This window comes from Cricetulus griseus, chromosome 2 (assembly GCF_003668045.3).
Source record: "Cricetulus griseus strain 17A/GY chromosome 2, alternate assembly CriGri-PICRH-1.0, whole genome shotgun sequence".
Classification (NCBI taxonomy): Eukaryota; Metazoa; Chordata; class Mammalia; order Rodentia; family Cricetidae; genus Cricetulus; species Cricetulus griseus.
Window position 1 is genome coordinate 33,391,973 of NC_048595.1, and position 25,637 is coordinate 33,417,609.

The 25,637-nt window shown below is 41.7% G+C and overlaps 2 protein-coding genes across 2 annotated transcripts; both read left to right on the forward strand.

The window, feature by feature from the left end:
* The first annotated feature begins 366 nt into the window (after positions 1 to 366).
* LOC100752309 (olfactory receptor 2A12) lies at positions 367 to 1,326 on the forward strand. The gene has a single exon (XM_027398972.1). It carries the CDS (start codon positions 382 to 384, stop codon positions 1,324 to 1,326), a length of 945 nt encoding a protein of 314 aa, XP_027254773.1. The 5' UTR covers positions 367 to 381.
* A 22,731-nt stretch (positions 1,327 to 24,057) lies between these two features.
* LOC100752013 (olfactory receptor 2A12) lies at positions 24,058 to 25,017 on the forward strand. The gene has a single exon (XM_027398971.1). The coding sequence runs from the start codon at positions 24,073 to 24,075 to the stop codon at positions 25,015 to 25,017; it is 945 nt and encodes a 314-aa protein (XP_027254772.1). The 5' UTR covers positions 24,058 to 24,072.
* Positions 25,018 to 25,637: the final 620 nt, after the last annotated feature.

Below are 25,637 nucleotides of genomic sequence, written 5' to 3' on the forward strand. Positions count from 1 at the left end.
GAGACATGGGTGTCATCAGCCTCATTGGATAGATAAAAAGACCTAAGTTCAGTAACTTGAGAAGAGCTCGCAGAAACTGAACAGTGTGCTCAGGATCACACACAGCCTTTCTTTTCTTAATTAAAATTATTATTTTATGTATATGTTTTTTTCCCTACCTGTATCTGTGAATCATGTGTATGCCTGGCTCATGGTGAAGAAGTAGTGAGAGTTCCTGGAAATGGAGTCATAGACAGCTCTAAGCTTGTGGTTCCCTGGAACATCAGTGAGTGCTCTTAACCTTTGAGTCATCTCAGCAGCCTGTAGCTCCCCTTTCTGCCTCTATAGCTGGCATGTGACAGGAGACACATAGATGAATGTGATTCTCTTACAGCCTGTACCATGTGGATGATTCCAGAGCAGAACCAAAGCTGGGTTTCTGAGTTTATCCTGCTTGGCTTCTCCAGTGACCCCACAACCAACAGCATCCTCTTCACTGTGTTCCTTCTCATCTACCTGAGCTCAGTCATGGGCAATGGTCTCATCATCATGCTGATCTGCATGGACACACAGCTGCACACGCCCATGTACTTCTTCCTCTGTATACTTGCCATGTTGGATATGGGCTATGTCACCACCACCATGCCCCAGATGTTGGTGCATCTTATTGTTAAATCTCATACCATCTCCTTTGCTGGCTGCTCACTGCAGATGTATGTGTTCGTTGCCCTGGCTACTAGTGAAAGCATCTTCTTTGTTGTCATGGCTTATGACAGATATGTGGCCATTTGTCATCCACTTCATTATACTGTCATCCTCAACTGGGGACTCTGTATATGGTTGGCAGCTGGGACTTGGATCTGTGGTTTCTTCTTCTCTCTGTTACATACATTCTTTACCATGAGTTTGCCATATTGTGGGCCTAACAGGGTTAGTCACTACTTCTGTGACAGTCCTTCGGTACGTAGCCTGGCTTGCATGGATACCCACGTCATTGAGATAGTGGACCAGGTCTTTAGTGTTTTTCTGGGTGTTACTCCTCTTTCCCTCATTGGGGCCTCCTACATTCTTATAGCCAAGGCAATTCTCAAGATCAAGTCCAACCATGCTCGCTGTAAGGCTTTCTCTACTTGTGCCTCCCACCTGACTGTGGTCACATTCTTCTATGGTCCAGCCTCTTACATCTACATGAAACCCAATTCCAGCTACTCCCCTGAGAGTGACAAGCAGATCTCTCTCTTTTACAATGCCTTCACATCCTTGCTCAACCCCGTGGTCTACAGTCTGAGAAACAAAGACATCAAGAGGGCATTTCTCAAGGTGATGGGGCATGGTAGGGTGAACTAGTGAACCAGGATCCAGGGTAAGCTGAGTTATCATAGTAGATATGAATAGTGTCTTTATGTATATAACTGACTTGTGTGTTTGACTAACATAGTAATTAGAAATTGGGACATTTACCAATTACCATTGTGGCTGTTTTGATTGACAGGCTACACTATGGAATTATTCAAAATACCTCAGTAATCTTACTGGATACCACCTGTAGAGATTTATTAATTTAAAATTATTTCTTATTCATTCTGTTGGAATTGCACATTACACAGTACAATTCCCCATATTTCCCCATCTCCCCTCTACCCTTGTAACTTCTCCCTAATAGAAAATAAAAAATTAAAATAAAAAGCCCCGTCATTTGCTGACCCCTCTGTGTAATGACCTCTTTATTACTTGCATCCTTCTCACATACCAGTCAAAGCTGTTGCATCTCCTATGGTGCAGTATTGCTCATCTCCTTGGCCTTTTGTGGCAAATTGGGCCTCAGACATAAACACAGACCCTGGCTGATGTTGGACCTCAGAGCCATACATGGCTGTGGATATTTATTGTTTATGATCTAATAAAGCCATTGATCATCATAATGCAAAGCTAGCCACAGCCATAGAAGCTGTACAGTAGTGACACACCCCTTAAACCCAGTACTCAGGAGGCAGAGGCAGTGAATCTCTATCAGTTCCAGTCTACCCTGGGCTACATGAGAATGAACTGGTTTAAAAGAGAAACAGAGCTCACACTTTTAATCCCAGCACTAGGGAGGTGTATAAGACAGGAGCAGGACTTTCAGTATTCAGTCTTTTAGCAATTAGTTTCCAGTCATGTTGAGGACATCATCCCCCTTCCAGCCTTGGTAGAGTTCAGAGCTCTTTTCTGGCTTTGCTGCTTTGCTTCTCTGAACTTCAGGTTGAGCCCCAAGCTCTTGGTTTTTATTATTCATGCTACACATGGCCCTGTATTCTGAACTTGGGTTTTTACAATTCATGCTACACATGGCCCTTGGCAGCATCCCAGGACCAAAAATAGCATGGCCCCAGGTACCTGCACAGGGCTCCTCATACAGGCCTCTTCCTCACCAATCCATCTCCAGTTCCACCTCTTTTGGGAGAGCATGAACTTCTCCCCTTTTCTTTCTCTCCAGTCTATCCAACACAGTTCTTGATTATTGGGACAAACTGCTGTGAAACCAAGGTGGTATCTTGACTGACAGGCTGTAGTAAGATACAATTACAAATATCTTAGTAATCTTAAAGTATTACAGTTATAAAGATTCAATTGTTGTTCATGTTTGTATCTGTAAGTTGGTAGTTGCCTTTAGTCCTCTTACATCTTTCCTGTAGGAGGAACTGTAGCATAAATTCTAATTGGTCTTAATCTGAAAAACCTGGAGTTAGATATTGGGGTAAATGCTGAAAAATCAGAGAGACAAAGGAGCAAGCCACTAGGTGTTACCTCCACCACATCCTCAGACCAAAGGGGTGGAACTGTCCTACAAATCCTCAGACTGAATGTGAAATCCTGTCTCTAGGAATCCTCAGATTGCATGCACAGACTGGATTCTGTCTCTATGAAAACTTAGGCAACATGCTGTCTCTATGAATCATCTGAATTCTCTGAGCTCCTGTCTTCTCCTACCTTATATTTGTCTCTTGCCTAGCCATATCACATCTGTCTCCACATCCCTAGTGCTGGGATTAAAGACATGTGATTCCCAAGTACTTGGATTAAAGGATGAGCCATCACCACCTGTCTCTGTTTCTCTTTAGACTGAATCAATCTCATGTAGCCCAGAGTGGCCTTGAACTGAAAGAGATCCATCTACCTCTGTCTCCCAAGTGCTGGGCATAAGGATGTGTGCCACCACTGCCTGTCCTTTATGGCTAACTACTGTGGTTAGCTCCACACTATGATCTTCAGGCAAGCTTTATTTGTTAGATCACAAACAAAATATCACCACAAGAACTCGTATATCATCTAGTCATCATAGAACAGAAGGAAAGATACAGTAGACAAACTCACACTGACTCAGATTCCAATGAGTGACCTGTTTCTCTTTCCACAATTTTATTTATTTATTTATTTATTTATTTATTTATTTATTTATTTATTTATTTGGTTAAAGCAAGTAATATGGTCCATCCTGAGAGCAGAAAGTAGGAAGATTTTATCTACAGAGATGTAATACCAGTTCTGTGGTCATGGACTGATGTGTTGTCACCTTTACCTAGAAGGCAGCAATAATGCACATTATATAACCTGTTGTAGTTCCCAGAACACAACAGCATATACAAAACTTGCTTCTATGTATTTCAGGATAGTAGAGACAGCATAAGTGTGAGAGACTGAGGTGTTACATGCTAAGTAGCACAGCATGTGTTGTCATGACAGAAGCAAACTGATAGACTGTGGAGCAGAACAAATACAGCTCAGATAACTAACTTCACACATAAATTCAATGTGGTCTATTGGGAAACATGATGACCTCTTCTGTGCAGGGAGCTGATTTCTCATCACAACCTTCCAACTTCTGGTCCAATTTCATGTAGCATCCAAGGGTAAATCCCACCCTTAACTGCTGATTGCCAGCTCCCTTTCTATCCTCCCTTTCTACTGTGTTGTCCTATTGGGACAGGAAGAGGAAGGGGTCCCAAAAGCAGGTCACAGATTCAGAGACAGTGTCTGATAATCTAAGTGCATAGTCTTCTGATACCTGAACCACAAGCCTTCCAATGACCATGTGAACATGCTCTCCCATCTCTCTCTTTTTATCTGTCTGTCTGTCTATCTATCTATCTATCTACCTATCTATCTACTTGTTACAAATATTATATATTTAAATGCACATATAAATATATCCCCCCTTTTTTGAGACAGGTTTTAACTGTGTAACAACCCTGGCTTTCCTGGAACGCCCTTTGTAGACCAGAGTAGCCAAGAACTCACAGAGATCCACCTGCATCTGCCTCCTAGTGCTCGTATTAAAGGCATATGCAACCATGCCTGGCTCTTTATTTTTAATCATTCTTTTTGTTTCATTGATGCCCACAATTAACTGAGTACCCGGCTAGCAAGGTCACTCTGCAAGTAAAGGCTTTTCCTTATTAAACTCCCTTGTATTTTTACCTGGCTCTGTTTTGGTAATTTCCCACATTGTCTGGTGTCAGGAGCCGGATCTTGTAAAGCTAGGTCCCCTTTGAGAGTCTGTGCCTTCCACTGGGATGGCAGCCTAGGCCATGTAAGTGCCCTCTCTCCACAGGTGCTCCTAGCTTGCAGCCTACCTGCTGCACCACACAAGCACGTTCTGGCTGCTGCTGAGCTTCTCAGAACAGTCTACCCAGCTGGGAGAGTTCTCCAGACCTCTCACAGTTTAACCATCGTGAGCATGGGACCAGTCCAAACTGCAGCCTACCTGTGCCCTGAGGCCTCCTGCCCTTGAGCTGAGTAAGCCTCGGGAGTAGGCCTCAACTTTCAGCAGGGTCCGAGGCAATAAAGCTACACCTCTTTCTGTGGTTGCGGCTGGAAGGCCGTACACTCTCTAAGCTAAGCACAGCCGGCTGTGTGACCTCCACTCCACTGCTGCCACCATTTTGCCTGACCGACTGTTGCCAAAAGCCTTACGGACTAGCTGGATGCCTGTGCCACCTGCTGGTCAAAGATAGTTACTGCATGTGGAGTAGAAATCAGGTAAAATCATGGCGGAATATTTATCATTTGCTAAAGTTGGTAGTATTTTTGCTTATTACATGAATTCAGTGTTTGAGGAGGACACTAATCTGCCAATTACCTGTGTATATGCAGTAATGGCAGTTAGCTTACTGGTACAAATAACCTTACTAGCCAGAGTCCTCAGGAAGAGACAAAGATAACCTCACTGTAGGGGAACCTGTAGCCACGCCTGCTTAGGGGCTGGCTACAAGTCTGCCTGAACACACCTGCGAGGGCATGGTCAGGGTGACGTAGAGTGAGAGGTTCAGGGCTGCGTTTCACTTTCGGTTTTCCTTTTTGGCTTGCGTACAGACTGCTGCCACGCTGGCTGGCTAGGTTGCTCTGTAAGTAAGGCTTTTCCTTATTAAATACCCTTATATTTCTACTTGGCTCTGTATTGGTAATTTCCCACTTTACCTCACCACCTGATTACAGGAAATAACAGCTTTATGAAATGAGGTTTTGGAAAACAGATTAGGTCAGGCCACAATTGTGCAGCAAATGGAACAGAAATTGGATAATAAGTTTGGCTCTGTGTCCTATACACTAAAGACAGAGCTGTCTGCTACCCAAGATGAGATGCAGTGTATTTATGATAAGATAAACACAGAGAGATCCTCAATGTCTAAGGCATTAGAGGCTAGGCTGTCAGAGGACCGAGGCAAAATAAAGAATATCTGTAGTCCACTAGAAACTCAGATAGGCTCTGTGACCCAGAAACTAGATGCAAAGGTGCAAAATACCCAGGATAGGGTTGAAGAATTGGACAATGCCATTTAACACTGATATACTGCCAGAGACCCCATAGATTGCCCAGGCCTCCCAACTGGCACCCACATTTAAGGGGCCTGGTTTGGTCTTATGCAGCTGTTAGTCTGGAGTCTGTGAGCTCCCACTTGCTCAGGTCAGCTGTTTCTGTGGGTTTCCCCAGCCTGGTATTGACCCCTTTGTGCATTACTCCTCCCTTTCTGCAACTGGATTCTAGGAATTCAGCTCAGTGTTTAGCTGTGGGTGACTGCTTCTGTTTCCATCAGCTATTTGGTGAAGACTCTATGATGGCATTTAAGGCAGTCATCAATCTCATTATAGGGAAAGGGCATTTAAGGTCACCTCTCTATAATTGCTTAGAATCTTAGTTAGGGTCGTCCTTGTGGATCCCTGGAGATTTCCCTAGTGCCACACTTCTCATTAATGCCATAATTTCTCCCTTTATTAAGGCAGGGATGGAGAGATGGCTCAGCCCTTAAAGGCTAGGCTCACAACTAAAATTACAATCCCTTTTCAGATGATCTTTTTTTTACCACAATTAAAACATCTTTCCTTTTGAGTTTTCTTAAAATTTATAGAAATAGTATCTCCTATTCAAATATTATCATACGGTTGAGATCCAACATCAGCTATATTTTGGATCCATTCTTCTATAGGTGCTGATCTTGCCCTAAAAGGCCTAATCACCCATTTGCATTCTGAATTAGCATTTTCAAAAGCTGAAGATCCAATTAATGTTGTCTAACTTCTCGATTTGATATCATTTTATTTACAGCTGAAGCAAATCTTTGTAAAAAAATCAGCAAAGGCTTTTTTCCCTTATTTATTTTATTAGTTCAAATTAGGAACAAGCTTGCTTCACATGTCAATCCCTTCTCCCTCTCCCTCTCCTCCTCTAACCTTTCCCCCAACCCCCCACCTACTTCCCACTCCATCCACCCTCCACTCCCCTGGAAGGTAGAGCCCTTGTAGGTGGCTCTCCAAAGTCCGCCACATGATCCTGGGCCAGGCCTAGGCCAGTGAAGGCTTCTTTTGGGCCTTGTGTAATTTTAGTAAATGACTCAGTGGTCTTTCCTGATTCTTCAACCCTGTCCCAAGCACTCAAAGCTTCTATATGCCATAGAACTAAGATGTGATCTTTCAATATAGACTGTCTTTGCTAATCATCACACTGACCCTCACTGAGAATCTGGTCTTGGGAAATTTCGTTACCTCTAGCCCCATTTTATTTCTCTGTGACCCTACCATCCTTTCTCCACCATGTTTTCCATTGTAACCGAGGACCAGCTTCCAATATTGTTATGACTAAATATTTCTAGTCTTGTGGAATAATGATGCTCCTAATAGCCTTTAAATTTAACATCTGCTTGAAAAAGGTGAATTAAAACCATATGAAATGACTGCTTCTTACTCCACATCCTCTGCACATAAGCTGTCATCAGTGTTTCTGCTCTTAGCATTCTGATAGGTGTAGGATGGTATCTTAGTGTCATTTTGATTTGCGTTTCCCTGATAGCTAAGGATGTTGAGCAATTACTTACATGTCTTTTGACCCTTTGAGATTCTTCTGTTAAGAATTCTCTGTTTACATTCAGAAATCCACAAGGATGACCCCAACTAAGAATCTAGGCAGCAGTGGAGGGGCTACCTTAAATGCCCTTCCCCTATAATGAGATTGATGACTACTTTTTCCCCCCAGTTTTTTTATTTGAATTAGAAACAAGATTGTTTTACATGACAAACCCAGTTCTCTCTCCATCCCCTCCTCCCTACCTCCCCCAACTAAAACCCTACCTATCACATATCCTTTTTGCTCCCCCTGTATGGTGATGTCTTCCATAGGGGGTCATCAGAGTCTATCGTATCCTTTGGGATAGGGCCTAGGCCCATCCCCGTGTGTCTTGGCTCAGGGAGTATTCCTCTATGTTGAATGGGCTCCCAAAGTCCACACCTATGCTAGGGATAAATACTGAACTACTACAGGAGGTCCCATAGATTTCCGAGGTTTCCTCACTGAAACCCATGTTCCTGGGGTCTGGATCAGTCTCATACTGGTATCCCAGCTATCAGTCTGGGGACCAACAGCTCCCTGATGTTCAGGTCAGCTGTTTCTGTGGGTTTCACCAGCCTGGTCTGGACCCCTTTGCTCTTCACTCATCCTTCTCTGCAACTGGATTCCAGTTCAGTTCAGTGATTAGTTGTGGGTGTCTGCTTCTACTTCCACCAGTTGCTGGATGAGGGCTATCAGGTAGCATATAAATCAGTCATCAATCTGATTATCAGGGGAGGAAATTTAAGGTAACCTCTCCTCTGTTGCTTGTATTGTTAGCTGGTGTCATCTTTGTTGATCTCCAATCATTTCCCTAGTGCCTGATTTCTCTGTAAACCTAAAATGTTTCCCTCTATTATGGTATCTCCATTCTTGTTCTATTTTTCGCCTGACTCAGCCTTTCTGTTCCTTCAGGTCCTCTGCATCCCTCCTATACTTCACTTCTCATTCTCCTACCTCCCTCCCCCCCTGCTCAGGAGATCTTGACCCTTTCCCCTTCTCCAGGGAACCATGTATGTCTCTCTTAGGGTTCTCCTTGTTTACTAGCTTCTCTGGCAGTGTGGACTGTAGGCTGGTAATCTTTTACTCTATGTCTAAAATTCATATATGAATGAGTACATACCATGTTTGCTTTTTGTTATTGGGTTACCTCTCTCAGAATGTTTTCTCCTAGTTCCATCCATTTTCCTGCAAATTTCAGGATTCCATTGTTTTTTTTCTGCTGAGTAGTACTCCATTGTGTAAATGCACCACATTTTCTCTATCCATTCTTCAGTTGAAGGGCATCTAGGCTACTTCCAGTTTCTGGCTATTACAAATAATGCTGCTATGAACATAGTTGAACAGATGTCCTTGTTGTATGAATGTGTGCATCATACTATTGACACATTCTCAGGTTTCCAATGGGCTACTGCTCTCAACTCTGAAAAAGCTGATTCTGTTATTACACACCTGCTTTATGTGATGGCAGTTATGGGTAACCTGCAAAGATAAAAACTGACAGTGCTCTGACATATGTTTCCTCAAAATGGAACAGTTCTTCAAATATTATAACATAAAGCATGTCGCCGCTATACCACACAATCCTACAGGACAAGTAGTTGTTGAAAGATCTATTAGGATGCTTAAGGAGATGCTCTATAGACAAGCTGGTAAGTCAAAACCCCCAAAACATAGGTTGCATAATGCTTTATTGACACTAAACTTTCTCAGTGCCAATGACAAAGGAAAAACAGCTGCAGAAAGACACTGGACTATGGAAAAAACTGCTGAACTGAATCAACCAGTGTTCTTCAAAGATGTACTGACCTCGGTTTTGAAGCCTGGACATGTGTTATGTTGGGGTAGGGGTTTTGCATTGGTTTCCACAGGAGAAGAAAAACTTTGGATATCATCAAAGTTGATCAAGATTCGAGTTGAACAAAACAACCCTCTGGACAAGGACGACTGACAGGTGTTTACTGAGGTATATCTTATAAACTAAATAAAAACCTCCCAAAGGAAAGGGAAGTGCTTTGTTTCTATCTTCACAGGAAAACTCATCTCCAGAAGTCCAAGAATACTACATGGGTAGATGCTTGAGAAAAGAAGGTAGCTATAACCATCAAACAAAAGTAATGTGCCATATGGTAAACTTTACAGCTGTCTCTCAAATAACTCTATTTCGCTTCATTTCCTAGTCCCTATTCAAGTAAATCAATGCTGGATTTAGAGTTGGATTTGGCTTTCCTCCCCTAAAATCCAAGCATGTTGTTTAACTAAACTTTAAAGTTTCTGTATTATATCAAGCCAATTGATGTAATACAGAATAATTGAAGAATGTGGGGACTATCTTTTGTCTTTTCTTGGGTCTTTCTTTCAAGGCATACACACTCTCATAATTGTTATTTTCCCATGGTTGCCTTTCCCAGCATGCATACATATACAAGCAAACATTTCTCTGCTAACACTTATGTTTGAGTCCCATACAGCCAATGAAGACCCACTTGACAACAATCTCTGGATGATCCGGAAAAGGAATTGGGCCTTACCTCTTCAAGTTCACTGGATCCAACTTACTCTGTTTCAACTGACACTCTGACCAGATCTTCGAGTACTGACTTCAATCAAGTTGAGGATTTCAACCTAGATCTTCAATCAAGCAAATTCCATCTAACATCGACTGGATATAACCCATTAGAGACTTTCACTGTACTAACATTTTCTTCCCACAGGACCCCATAAGGCCACCATGGTTCCATTTCAGCAGGAAGTAACTTGGAAGATGCTATGCCCCAGTTCCTCATTATTGTCTATTAGGGTAGTGTAAGCCTAGTTAGGAATGACCTTCCTATTGGTTAGGGATTGGATTGGAAGAAGGTGTTCAGTTTGGACACCCCTTTCAGATGACTTTAGGGCTTAGCTGGAATAGACATAGTTAGGATGAGCAATAGCAGATTATTTTATCTTCTTGTATTTCACCTTTATGATTGTTAATTTTGGATATTTTACCCTATTAAGTTTTAATCCTCTTTTAGACTAAAAGGGGAATTGTAGGGAGACACCGTAACCACACTTCTAAAGTGCTGGCTACAGGTGTGCTTAACCACGCCTGTCATGGCATTGTCAAGGGGTGTTCAGGATGATGCATGTGGGGGCGTTCTTAAGGTACTGCAGACCATGGGAGCCCCTTCTCTCTGGCCTCCCTTGGTGCCTCTGGGCTTGCGCTGGCTTGCACTTGGCTGGTATTTATCTGAATAAAAATATCTTAAACCTACAGGCTCACATTTCAATTGGGTGTTACTTAATTTCCACAAGTTTGTAGATTTTCTGCAATTCATGTTGTTGTTGAATTCTAACTTTAAAGCATGGTGATTTGATACAATACAGGGGGCTATTTCAATTTTTTTGTACCTGTTGAGGTTTGCTATGTTGCCAAGTATGTGGTCGATTTTAGAGAAGTTTCCAGGTGGTGCTGAGAAGAAGGTAAATTGTTTTGTATTTGGATGGAATGTTCTATAGATATCTGTTACATCCAATTAAGCCATAGCTTCTATTAGTTCCTTTGTTTCTTTGTTAAGTTTCTGTCTGGTGTTCCTGTCCAGTGGTGAGAGTGGGGTGTTGATGTCTCCCACTATAATTGTGTTCAGTTTTATGTGTGATTTGAGTTTTAGTAATGTTTCTTTTATAAATGTGGATGCCTTTTTATTTGGGGCATAAATGTACAGAATTGAGACTTCATCTGGAAGAATTTCTCCTGTGATGAATAGGAAGTTTCCTCCTTCATCTCTTTTGATTAATTTTAGTTTAAAGTCCAGTTTCATGATGACTACTTCAAAAGTCATCATAGAGTTTTCATCCAGTAGCTGATGGAAGCAGAAGCAGAGATTCACAGCTAAGCACTGAGACAATCTCCTGGAATCCATTTGGAGAGAGGGAGGAATGACAAGCAAAGGGGTCAAGACCATGCTGGGGAAACCCACAGAAACATCTGACCTGAGCAAGTCGGAGCTCACAGACTCTGGTCTGACAGCTGGGGAACCAATATAGAATCGAACCAGGCTCCCTGAACATGGGTGTTGGCTAGGAGGCCTGGGCAGTCTATAGGGCTTCTGGCAGTGGAACCTGTATTTATCCCTAGTGCTCTAATGGGCCTTGGAAGCCCATTCCCCATGGAGGGATACTCTCTTAGCCAAAATATATGCGGGAGGGCCTAGGCCCTGCCACAAATGACTTGACAGACTTTGATGATCCCTCATGGAAGGCCTCACCATCCCTTGGAAATGGATGGGGCATGCAATGAGGGGTTCGTGGGGGGCGACAGGGGAGGATACCAGGGAGAGAGAACTGGGATTGGTATGGAAAATAAGATTGTTTCTAATTCAAATAAAATTTACACATATAAAAATCTGAGTGGCCAATAGCTAGGCTAGGCAGGAGAGGGATGGGCAGGGTTGGCAGGCAGAGAGAATATGGAAGAAGAATCTAGACTTCAGTCAAAAGAAGGAGGAAAGAATAAGGGAGAGAGTCACACACCTGGTGGCAGAAACCAAGCAGCCATCAGATAGACATAGAGACAGCAGGAAAGTAAGGCATATAGAAGGAAAGAAAGGTAAAAAGCCCTGAGGCAAAATGTAGATGAAGAGAAACAAGCTACATTAAGTTAAAAGAGTTAGCTAGAAATGTGCCTGAGCTAGGTGAGCATCCATAACTAAGAATAAGCCTCTATGTCTTGATTTGAAAGCTGGTTGGTGGCCCACAAGAAAAAGCCTGATACAGATCTGTCTTTATGTCTTTCTCTGTCAGAGCAGGAAGAACAGTAGGAGAAGAAACCTAGATCTCTAAGAATCATCAAGTACTACGTCAGGAGTATGAAATGACATAAAATAAGAGGCATAAGTTGTGAATTCAAATTACTATGGTGGTGGTGGTGGTGGTGTGTGTGTGTGTGTGTGTGTGTGTGTGTGTGTGTGTGTGTGTGTGTGTGTGTGTGTGTGTGTGTGTGTGACTCTTGACCCCAAGAAGCCACAGATTCAAGGGTTAGGCACACTTTCAGTCTAGTTTATTTCTTCTTTCATGTGTATGGCACAGAGTCTGTGCTCACAAACCACCACCCCAGTCTCATAAAGGGAGAGGAAAGAGAGGACAAGAAGACACAGATGGACCAGGATACTCCCCTAAACTTCCAACACAGTCTGTCTCCCTCCATCCTTAGCTTTCTAAAGACCATCTTTCCCACAGCAGTCAAAGAGATCCTTGGTAAATCAAATCCCACCATCCACCTTCTCAAGTCCATCCAAGGTCTATTCATCTCACTCAAAATAAAAGTGCTGGCTTTCTCACGTGCAACAGAGCCCTAAGAAATTCATCCACCTTTACTACTACTACCATAATGGGCTCTCCAAACTCACTTGCCTCTCTTTATTTCACTCACCTCCTGCCATATCAATCTCTGTGTTTTTCTAAAACACAAAAATACATGCCAAGAATCTTCTCCCTCCAGATGTCTATTCACATCATCCAGAGGTTTTAAGTCTTCTGTGTTATCTAGAATTATTTGGAAGAGAGAACAGCAGTTGAGAAAATGCTCCCCATAAGATTACCCAATGCACAAACCTGTTTCATTTCCTTGTTAGTCATATCTGAGGTAGGTCCCAGTCCATTGTGGGTCTTGCCAACCCTGGGATGATGGCCCTGGATACTAAAGGAAAACAGGTTAATCAAGTCATGAAGGGCAAGCCAGTAAACAGCACCCTCCATGGTCTCTGCATCAGTCCCTGCCTCCAGGTTCTAGCCCTGCCTTCTCTGAATAATGGATTATAAACTGCATAGGGAAACAAAACCTTTCTTCCCCGAGTTGTCTTTGGTCATGGTGTTTCATCACAGCAATAGAAACCCTGACTAAAATATCTTCTTTAATTGCCTATTTCTCTGTGAAGTTTTCTTTGACCACACCAGTTCAAACTGCACCACATTTACCATCCCTGGAATTCCACTCTCCCCTTCCTCACTTTATTTTTCCCCAACTGTACTCATTTACATGTAATGTCTTATTCTGTCTACAAACATTAAAATACCAGATTCAATAAAAATTCTCTGTTTAGCTCTGTACCCCATTTTTAATGGGGCTATTTTGTATTTTGATGTCTGCTTTTCTGAATTCTTTATATATTTTGGAGATCAGCCCTATGTCAGATGCGGGGTTGGTGAAGATCTTTTGCCCTTCTGTAGTTTGCACTTTTGTTTTACTGACAGTATCTTTTACCTTATGGAAGCTTTTCAGTTCAAACGTCCAATTTAGTAATTGTTGATCTCAGTGTCTGTTCTACTGGTGTTGCATTTAGGACATAATCTCCTGTGCCAATATGTTCAAGGCTACTTCCCATTTTCCTTCAATCAGCTTCAGTGTTAATGGGTTTATGTTGACATCTTTGAGTTTTGTTCAAGGCAATAGATATGGATCTATTTGTATACTTCTGATATAAATTCCTCTGTCTATGAATATTTTTCTTATTTTCGTTAGTGGGTCTTTCTAAAGTTTATATCTTATTAATAGTAAGTCATTCAAAGGCTTGCATCTTATCAGTCAAATTATCATAACTGGCACAGATATCAAACCACTTTTTTAAAGGACAAAATATTAATTACCAAATTGATAGTAACAGCAATCAACTTTATGTCAATCCCAGATAAGTCATTTATCCCCTCATTTAAATTTTCCATTTTCAAATCATTTATAGTAGCTACATACATGGTCCTTGCATCCTGCATTGTGATGTTCCCTCTCCTAAAGGATGTCTAGGTATCTTGATAAATGTGCTGACTTCTCAGTTTGTCTATGTTGTTGGCAGTGAACACAAGCCCCTCTTGCAATTTCCAAGCAGGATCCTGCTTTCTGGAGGCCTGACAAGCAGCTGCCAACTGCTGCAAATGCTCATGTAGAGAGGTCCAGGCAGCAATTGAGGCAGAACTAACTGGCTGGCACAACTTCTTTGTTTTTATGGTTGTGACCCACATTGGCTTCCCCAAACAGTGCTTTATCTTCAACACTATAGCTGTACCTTAATCTCCTGGTACTTAAACTAGCAATTTTGACTGTAGTTACTGGCCTGTTTCTCTGGCAGCAGCCTGAACACTCAGGCAACAGCCTGGTGGAAATTCTATTCCTACCTTTACTGGCTCTGCTGTTGCCTCTATAGTTAGCTTTAACAAATCTCTGTGGTTCTATTTATAAAGAAGACTGGAGACTCATAGGCTGGGGTGAAAACCAACTAGCTCAGAGAAGTTGAGTAGCACATATCTAACCCTTTCCCCCCACTAGCATCTCTGAAAGAGAGCATCCTTCTGATGTGCCAAACAAAATAAAACTCACTACTCCAAATCTTTCACTGTTACTTCTGGGTCTGGGTTACCTCTCAGGATGGTTTCTTCTAGTTCAATTCATTTGCTGGAAAATTTCAATATGTCATTGTTTTTTGACCAGTGGAAAGTACTCCATTGTGTAAATGTACCACATTTTCTTTATTCATTTTAGGGACATCAAAGTGGTTTCCAGGTTGTGGCTATTACAAATAATGTTGCTATGAACATAGTTTTGCAAAGGTCCTTGTGGTATAATTGTTAATCCTTTGGGTATATGCCCCAGAGTTGTATTGTTGGGTCTTGAGGTAGATTGATTCCCCATTTTATTTTTCTTCATGTTGACTTCTGGGTGGTCCCTTGACCTCAATGGAGTAGGTGTAGCTCTGAGTATTACGGAACATTTTTGATTAGAGCCCAGGTACAGCTATTAGTTTGAACTCACACAATTAAGCATATGATAGACATAGCAGGTTCAACCTCATCTCCAGTAGCAAGTGGCCAGGCCCTGGAATTGGTTCTACCATTCTCTAGCTGGGTGACCTTTGGCAAATTGCTCATTTTCTAGGTCAATATTCCTTTATCTGTGCAGTGGGCTTGTAGAACTGTTCCCAGGAATCTCTATGTGCTATAGTTATTAAAAAACTGAGCATGTGTAGTCCCTTGGAGCAGCCATGTAGCCCTCATCTACCTCCCTCCCTTTTTGAGTCTGATTCCATCATATAGTTGCTTTTCTGCCATGTTGATGACATCCGTGACACAGGTTGTGTATACCTGTTTATCTCCCTCCTGAGTCCCTCCCTATGAATGTATCATAATATCTCCATGACTAAAAACAACAGAGCCAGAGACGCTGTGTCATTCTCTTTGTGCCACTCAATATGCTCTGTCTGCTTCTCTCTGAACCTGTTTTCTCATTAGTCCTGGTGGAGAAGAATCTCTGCCTGGACTCAGCTGCCTCTCAGAGCTGATGGAGATCAACCACAGCAGTGAGAAGATTTGGGGTCAGAACTGTTTTGCTTCTAATGGCCATGGTTCTTCTGAGTAGTATTGATTGAGAATTCCTAAGGTGCAAATACACTCATCATAGCCAATGTCATGGTTGCAACACATGCCACTGAACAGCAGTTGATATTTCGTGCCATTATATAGTGTTTCAATCAGCAAATGCACCACACTAAACCATGAAACACAGAGCACAGAGCACAGGAAGAAGGAGTTGCTCATCAGGATGTTCAGAGTTCAGAACTTTTGTTACTTTAACTTTTCATGCTATGATTCAAACTCTAGCCTCAAGCATTGTATTTATTCAAGTGCTATACAGCTGAGCTACAATCTTAGGCACTCTGTTTTTGTTTTCAATACAATTTATTTAATTGTGATTTTATAATTAACCTTTACTATTGGCTATGTGTAAGGAGAAGCTCACAGGAATTCTAACCCCTTATCAATCAATTACTCTAACCAGGAAGACTTTGTAGTCCAGTCTTCTCCTTTTGAATCCTTAGGAAACCAAGACACAGACAGAAGGCAGGGATGGAGGGAGCTACGAGGTCATGGAATATGGGCCAGTACTCAGGCAGGATGTTGACATCATCACATTTTTATTCTTTTAGCCAGCCTAGAAGGGAAGAGGTTACTATTGTAATTCTACAGGAAACCAAGGCAGAGTAGACCAAGTTCAAGAGAACATCTCTAGAGCTTGATATATTTGGATGCAAATTCTCATTTGCATCTAAGAAAAAGGAGTGAGCCTTTTCTCACTCCACTGTCATTGGGATGTCACTGCTGATTCCATGCTGATATGCCATGTTGTTGGGTATTTGTACACTGTAAAGAGGTATTGCTTTGATCATTATAATAAACACTTGAATGACCAATAGCTAGGCAGGAGGTATCTTCTGTAGTGTGATCAAGTGGATAACTGAAGCACACAGTGGATGCTATACAGACATGGAGATTCAGATATATGGAATAAAACAACGATAAAATGTCACATGATAAAACATAGGTCAATATAAGGTGATTAAATTAATATAAAAGAGCTAGTGAAACAAACCTAAGCTAAGGCTAAAAATAATTCTCCATGTCATGATTTGGGAGCTCTTGACCCAAAGAAAAATCTGTCTACAATGTCTTAGTTGAAGTTTGTTTGTTTGGTTGGTTGGTTATGTGTATGAGCATTTTGCCTGCATCTATGTGTGTTTTCCACATGCATGACTGGATCCTGTGGAGATCAGAAGAGAGTAGTGGGCTGGGCATGGTGGAGCATGCCTTCAATCCCCACACTCCGTTGGGAGAGGAAGAGGGATCTCTGTGAGTTCAAGGCCAGTCTGGTCTGTAGAGCAAGCTCCAGGATGGGCTACAAAATGATACAGAGAAACCCTGTCTCAAAATTAAAGAAACAAACAAAAACAGGAAAGAGTAGTAACAGATCCTCTGGAATAGGGGATATAGATGGTTGTGAGCTGATAATCAAACTGGGACTTCTGCAAGCCCATCAAGTATTCTTTTTCTCCCTCCAGTCCCCATTGTTGATGAGTCTTTATTGGCACCTGAGTAGCTGGGTAACTTACTCAGATATTACACAGCAGAGAAGGGAGGACTAAGACTGCCCAAAGGTAGTTGAGGAAGGAAGAGGCATCTGACTCAAACATGGTATCATCAAGTGTCAGGGCTCAGGGTTTGGGCAGTAAAAGAGGAATCAGAATGAGAACTTAAGTCCTTGACATGTCTATCAGGTGACCATGTCCTGCCTCCTCTTCTCTGAGATGCTCTTAATCCTCAATTAGTCTAGAAGAGGGAAGAATTCACCACTCCTTCTGTGGGTTTTTCCTCCTGCTCTGCCACAAGGGTCTCACTTTAGTGCTCTTGTTGACAACATCCAGGGATCATCTCAGCATCCCTACTGGGAACAGAAATGGCTCTCTTCCAGCTCTCCTGGGGAGTCTCAGAGAGGAGGCAGATTCATAAAACCTCAGCAGCTGGTCCCACTGGGAAGAGATGAAGATGTGTGAAATTGCCTTTGTTAAGCAGGATTGTATAAGGGCCATCTTCAGGAGCTGGGAGTGGTCCACTTGCAGGGGAAGCAGAGGTTCAGTCCCTCCAACTCTACAGCACCTTGGAAATTTTCTGTAGATTGAGCTGCCTAGAATCCATTCTCTCTGGATCCAGTTGCTTTAGGCGGCTTATCAATAGAGAAAGAAACAACTAGTCCTTGATACAGTTCTTGGATTTACAAGTGGTAAGAAAGTCAATGGTGCTTGGCTGGTGGGTGGTGTCCAGGAAAGTGGGTAGAGAGATAATAATTAGTCAAGCCATCCATATCCAGGTCCCCTCTCTATACATCTAAAACTCCACAGACCTCTTCCCTCACTGCCTGCCAGTCTTTTCTCTCCTTATCAACCTTGTATCTTTACTTCCTTCTTCCTTTTGTTATTAATTTAATAAATATTTACAGAGTATTTGTCTGTTTCAAATCATGTTGAGAAACAACGAATGTGGAGTCCTGAGTGATGCAGACAGCCTTATCCATGAGAAAGTAGTGATGGTCAAAGTCTTTACGGGAGACTCCACACAACAGAGACACAGCTTGACATTTTGTGTTCAGACCTATCATGATTTGTTTGGGTGGGCATGGGGCTTGTGAGTTTGTTGTAGGCTAGCCTGTCCTTAAACTCACTATATAGTCAAGTATATCATTGAACTCCTCATCCTAAACCTTACAGATGCGGATTTGTAGGCTGGAAATAGTATGTGTAGCCTTTACCTGCATAGAAATCTGTGAATGCTGTGCCAGACTTGGGCCAGCCAAGCTTGTGGGACACTGTAAGTCAAGTCAGAGGCCACTGGGCTTCAAATCACTATATGGTGTCCCAATGACATAGAAATCACACCTCAAATATTATTTTCTTGGATCCTTCTTCTTTGAATACATCCCATCTGACAGGAGAGAATCTCATGAGGAGAGCTGGTCTGTGTCTAGCCATCCAGCTCTGTCCTAGGAGGATTCTGGATGTGTTGAGTCTCCATAAGCTCAACTACATGGACAATGTGGAGACTTTGCCTTCCTCACCTCCCCACTTCAGAGCCTGTGTGCCAGAATCAGGGAAGGTGACTGAGAGCCGGCCTTGATGTCACTCCACATAAACCCCCACTTCTCCTGTGCAGATTGTAATTTGGAATATGATGCCCTCTCTAGGCTGTAGGTTTTCATCTATAACACACAGGTAAGCGTATTATTTCAGTGACCTGTTGTGGTCTTAGATAAAGTCAATGGAACAGTAGCTGGGAATGTATGATTTTCCCAATAAACATTAGTTCTTTTTTATTTTTGCAAAGGTTAGGGAATCACCTATACAAGTATACTCCATTGGAGACAGTTCTTTCTTAGTTGTGTGGGGTTTAAGTTTGCAAAACAATAACAATGGCTTTGTCCAAGTTGTTTGATGTCAAAATTGATATCAGATACCTCTAGAATTCTTGAGATTGCAACTAGTCAATGAACAAGAAAAGCAACATGTCACCTACCCAGGTAGGGAGTAGGAAGGGGTAGCGTAACAGGGAAGGTTTCCTGGCAACGCTGAGTCCTGCTGTGACCACAGTACGGGCAACAGGATGTAGCAGGTGGTCCCCCCTCCATGGTCAGAATCTAGGCACATGTCATATAGTGTGAGGGGCAGAGGCATGCATGGAGATCTGTGAATGGAGAGATTGCAGTCAGAGGAGACAGGTGTGCAGTGAGTCTGGGTCTTCACAGGCAGGCAGGGTGCATCTGTCTGAAATGACTGGGCTTGCAGCCTATTAAAATGATTTTAACTGTGGCCACACAAAAGCAGCATTATTTTTTAAAATACTGATGCAGCAACTTGGGGGTAGAGGATTATAGGCTGGTAAACCTTTGCTCTATGTCTAAAAATCGTATATGAGTGAGTACATACCATGTTTGTCTTTTTGTGATTGGGTTACCTCACTCAGGATGGTTTCTTCTAGTTCCATCCATTTGCCTGCGAATTTCAAGATTCCATTGGTTTTTCCTGCTGAGTAGTACTGTATTGTGTAAATATACCACATTTTCTCTTTCCATTCTTCAGTTGAGGGGCATCTAGGTTGCTTCCAGGTTCTGGCTATTACAAACAATGCTGCTATGAACATGGTTGAACATATGTCCTTGTTGTATGGACAAGCAGTATTTGGGTATATACCCAAGAGAGGAATGGCTGGATCTTGAGGTAGATTGATTCCCATTTTTCTGAGCAACCGCCATACTGATTTCCAAAGTGGTCTTACAAGTTCCCACTCCCACCAGCAATGGAGGAGTGTTCCTTTTTCTCCACATCCTCTCCAGCATAGATTGTCATTGGTATTTTTGATTTTAGACATTCTGGCCAGTGTAAGATAGTATCTCAGAGTTGTTTTGAGTTGCATTTCTCTGATGGCCAATGATTTTGAGGACTTTCTCAAGTGTCTTTCAGCCATTTCAGATTCCTCTGTTGAGAATTCCCTATTTAGTTCTGCACCCCACTTTTTAATTTCATTGTTTGGTGTTTTGGTGGCTAGCTTCTTGAGCTCCTTATATATTTTGGAAATCAGTCCTCTGTCAGATGTGGGATCGGTGAAGATCTTTTCCCATTCTGTGGGTGGTCGTTTTATCCTACTGACTGTTTCCTTTGCCTTGCAGAAGCTTCTCAGTTTCAGGAGGTCCCATTTATTAATTGCAGACCTCAGTGTCTGTGCTACTGGCGTAATGTTCAGGAAGTGGTCTCCTGTGCCAATTTGTTCAAGGGTAGTTCCCACTTTCTCTTCTAGAAGATTCAGTGTGGCTGGATTTATGCTGAGATCTTTGATCCATTTGCACTTAAGTTTTGTGCATGGTGACAGGTATGGATCTATCTGCAATTTTCTGCATGTCCGAATCCAATTGTACCAGCACCATTTGTTGAAGATGCTATCTTTTTTCCATTGTATAGATTTAGCACCTTTGTCAAAAATAAGGTATCCATAGGTGCGTGGGTCGATATCAGGGTTTTCAATTCGATTCCATTGGTCTATCAGTCTATTTTTGTGCCAATACCAAGCTGTTTTCAGAACTATGGCTCTATAGTAGAGCTTGAAGTCGGGGATGGTGATGCCTCCAGAAGATCCTTTATTGTAAAGAGTTGTTTTGGCTATCCTGGGCTTTTTATTTTTCCATATAAAGTTGAGTATTGTTCTTTCAATGTCTGTGAAAAACTGTGTTGGGATTTTGATGGGGATTGCATAGAATCTGTAGATTGCTTTTGGCAGGATTGCCATTTTTACTATGTTAATTCTACATATCCAAGAGCATGGGAGATCTTTCCATTTTCTGGTGTCTTCTTTAAATTCTTTCTTTAAAGTCTCAAAGTTCTTATTGCACAGATCTTTCACTTTTTTGGTTAGTGTTACCCCAAGATATTTTATGTTGCTTGTGGATATTGTGAAAGGTGATGTTTCCCTGATTACTTTCTCATTGGATTTATCATCTGTATATAGTAGGGCTACTGATTTTTTTAGTTACTTTTGTATCCTGCTCCCTTGCTGAAGGTGTTTATCAGCCGTAGGAGTTCCCTGGTAGAGTTTTTTGGGTCACTAATGTAGACTATCATGTCGTCTGCAAATAGTGAAAGTTTGACTTCTTCCTTTCCAATTTGTGTCTCTTTGATCCCCTTTTCTTGTGTTATTGCTCTAGCTAGAACTTCAAGTACAATATTGAAGAGATATGGAGAGAGTGGACAGCCTTGTCTTGTTCCTGATTTTAGAGGAATCGCTTTGATTTTCTCTCCATTTAGTTTGATGTTGTCTGTTGGTTTAGTGTATATTGCTTTTACCATTTCTAGATATGTTCCTGTTATTCTTGTTCTACAAGATCTTTATCATGAAGGGATGTTGGATTTTGTCAAAGGCTTTTTCAGCATCTAGTGAGATGATCATGTGGTTTATCTTTTCCAGTTTGTTTATATGGTGGATTACATAGATGGATTTTCGTATGTTGAACCATCCTTGCATACCTGGGATGAAGCCTACTTGATCATAGTGGATAATTTTTCTGATGTGTTCTTGCATTTGATTTGCCAATATTTTGTTGAGTATTTTTGCATCGATGTTCATGAGGGATATTGATTTGTAGTTCTTTTATTTTTATTTGTGTCTTTGTGTGGCTTGGGTATCAAAGTGATTGTAGCCTGGTAAATAGAGTTTGGCAATTTCCCTTCTGCTTCTATTGTGTGGAACAATTTGAGGAGTACTGGTATTATCTCTTGTTTGAATTTCTGGTAGAATTCTGCAGTGAAGCCATCTGGCCCTGGGCCTTTTTTGGTTGGGAGGCTTTATATGACTGCTTCTATTTCACTAGGAGTTATAGGTTGATTTAAACTGCTTATCTGTTCTTGGTTTAATTTTGGTAAGTTATATCTATCCAGAAAACTGTCCATTTCCTTTAGATTTTCGAATTTTGTGGAGTACAGGTTTTCAATGTATGACCTGAAGATTCTCTGGATTTCCTCAGTGTCTGTTGTTATATCCCCTTTTCATTTCTGATTTTGTTAATTAGCATGCTCTCTCTCTGCCTTTTGGTTACTTTGGATAGAGGTTTGTCTATCCTGTTGATCTTCTCAATGAACCAACTCTTTGTTTCGTTCATTGTTTTTAATGTTTTCCTAGTTTCTACTTTATTGATTTGAGCCCTCAGTTTGATTATTTCCCGGTGTCTACTCCTTTGTGGTGAGTTTGCTTTTTTTTTTCTCTAAAGCTTTCAGTTGTTCTGTCAATTCTCTAGTGTGACTTTTCTCCAGTTTCTTCATGTGGGAACTTAGTGCTATGAACTTTCCTCTTAGCACTGCTTTCCGAGTGTTCCATAAGATTGGGTATGTTTTGTCTACATTGTCATTAAATTCTAGGAAGTCTTTAATTTCTTTTTTTTATTTCTTCCTCATCCCAGGAATGGTGCAATTGGGTGTTATTCAATTTCCATGAGTATGTAGGTTTTCTGCACTTTGAATTGCTGTTTAATTCTGACTTTAAAGCATGGTGATCTGATAAGATACAGGGGGTTATTTCAAATTTTTGTATCTGTGGAGGTTTGCCATGTAGGTGTTCAATTTTAGAGAAGGTTCCAAGTGGTGCTGAGAACGTATATTCTTTTGTGTATGGATGGAATGTTATATAGATATCTGTTAAACCCAGTTGGGTCGTAACTCCTGTTAGATCCTTTGTTATGTTGTTAAGTTTCTGTCTGGTGGTCCTGTCTAGTGGTGAAAGCGGGGTGTTGAAGTCTCCTACTATAGGTGTGTGTAGTTTTATGTGTGGTTCAGCTTTAGTAATGTTTCTTTTATGAATGTGGGTACCTTCGTATTTGGGGCATAGATGTTCAGGACTGAGACTTCATCTTGATGGACTTTTCCTGTGGTGAGTATGAAATGCCCTTCTTCATTTCTTTTGATTGATTTTAGTTTGAAGTCTAATTTGTTAGATATTAGAATTGCTACACCAGCTTGTCTCTTGGGTCCATTAGATTGGAACATCTTTTCCCAACCCTTTACTGTGAAATAACGCCTTTCTTTGATGTTGAGGTGTGTTTCCTGTATACAGCAGAAGGATGGATTTGGTCTTCCTATACATTCTGTTAGCCTGCACATTTCTATATGCAGGTTAAGCCCATTGACATTTAAGGATATTAATATCCATTGATTGTTGTTTCATGCTTGTTTTGGATTTATTGTTGTTGATGTCATTGTGTGTGGATTTCGCCCTCATGTTTTTTTCCGTGTTTGGTAAAATTGGATTATCTATTGCCTAAGTTTTTGTGAGTGTAGTCATCTTTGTTGGGTTTGAGTTTTCCTTCCAGAACTTTCTGTAGTGCTGGATTTGTGGATATGTATTGTTTCAGTCTGGTTTTGTCATGGAATATCTTGTTTTCTCCATCTGTCTTGATTGAAAGCTTTGCTGGGTACAGTAGTCTGGGTTGGCATCCATGCTCCCTTAGTGTTTGTAGGATATTTATCCAGGACCTTCTGGCTTTCAGAGTTTCCATTGAGAAACTTAAGTTCAGTAATTTGAGAAGAGCTCACAAAAACTGAACAGTGTGCTCAGGATCACACACAGCCTTTCTTTTCTTAATTAAAAATATTTTATGTATATGTTTTTTCCCTATCTGTATGTATGTGAATCATGTGTATGCCTGGCTTGTGGTGAAGAAGAGGGAGGGAGAATTCATGGAAATGGAGTCATAGACAGTTCTAAGAAGTGTGATTCCCTAGAACATCAGTGAGTGCTCTTAACCTTTGAGTCATCTCTTCAGCCTGTACCTCACCTTTCTGCCTCTGTAGCTGACATGTGACATGTGACACATAGATGAATGTGATTCTCTTACAGCCTGCACCATGGGGATGATTCCAGGACAGAACCAAAGCTGGGTTTCTGAGTTTATCCTGCTTGGCTTCTCCAGTGACCCCACAACCAACAGCATCCTCTTCACTGTGTTCCTTCTCATCTACCTGAGCTCAGTCACTGGCAATGGTCTCATCATCATGCTGATCTGCGTGGACACACAGCTGCACACGCCCATGTACTTCTTCCTCTGTATACTGGCCATGTTGGATGTGTGCTATGTCACCACCACCATGCCCCAGATGTTGGTGCATCTTCTTGCTAAATCCAAGGCCATCTCCTTTGCTGGCTGCTGGCTGCAGATGTATGTATTCGGTGCTATGGCTACTACTGAATGCACCTTGTTTGTTGTCATGGCTTATGACCGATATGTGGCCATTTGCTACCCATTGCATTATACTGTCATCCTCAACTGGGGACTGTGTAGACAGTTAGTAACTGGGACTTGTGTCTGTGGTTTCCTCTCTGCTTTGTTACATACTTTCTTCACCATGAGTCTGCCATATTGTGGGCCCAACAAGGTCAACCACTATTTCTGTGAAGGCCCTTCAGTGCGTAGCCTGGCTTGCATGGATACTCAACTCATTGAGAGAGTGGACCAGATCTTGAGTGTTTTTCTGGGTGTTACACCTCTTTCCCTCATTGGGGCCTCCTACATTCTTATAGCCAAGGCAATTCTCAAGATCAAGTCCACCCAAGCCCGCTGTAAGTCTTTCTCTACTTGTGCTTCCCACCTTACTGTGGTCACATTCTTCTATGGTCCAGCCTCTTACATTTACATGAAACCTAATTCCAGCTACTCCCCTGAGAGAGACAAGCAGATCTCTTTCTTTTACAATGCCTTCACAGCCTTGCTCAACCCTGTGGTCTACAATCTGAGAAACAAAGACATCAAGAGGGCATTTCTCAAGGTGATGGGGCATGGTTGTGTGGACTAGTGAACTAGGATCCAGGGTAAGCTGAGTTATCATAGTCGATATGAATAGTGTCTTTATGTATATAACTGACTTGTGTGTTTGACTAACATGGTAATTAGAAATTGGGACATTTACCAATTACCATTGTGGCTGTTTTGATTGACAGGGTACACTATGGCATTATTCAAAACACCTCAATAATCTTACTGGATACCACCTGTAGAGATTTATTAATTTAAAATATTTCTCATTCATTCTGTTGGAATTGCACATTATACAGTACAATTCCCCATATTTCCACATCTCTCCTCTACCCTTGTAAGTTCTCCCTAATAGAAAATAAAAAATTGAAATAAAAAGCCCCGTCATTTGCTGACCCCTCTGTGTAATGACCTATTTATTACTTGCATCCTTCTCTCATACCAGTCACAGCTGTTGCATCTCCTGTTGTGCAGATTTGTACCACTCTGCTCCTCTGTCTTTCCTGCATCTCTGTCACATTCATTTTTCACACTGGCATTGAAGGATCTGCTGTGTCACACAATATACCCTCCCCCACACAGCTTTACTTGCAAATATTCATTGCAAAGTGTTCTTGTTCTGATTCAAGGCCCCTGGCTTCTGCTACAGCATCATTTACT

What these genes read in the sequence shown, in the direction of transcription:
- LOC100752309 (XM_027398972.1), top strand. Translation starts at nt 382, where the DNA reads ATGTGGATGATTCCAGAGCAGAACCAAAGCTGGGTTTCTGAGTTTATC.
- LOC100752013 (XM_027398971.1), top strand. Translation starts at nt 24,073, where the DNA reads ATGGGGATGATTCCAGGACAGAACCAAAGCTGGGTTTCTGAGTTTATC.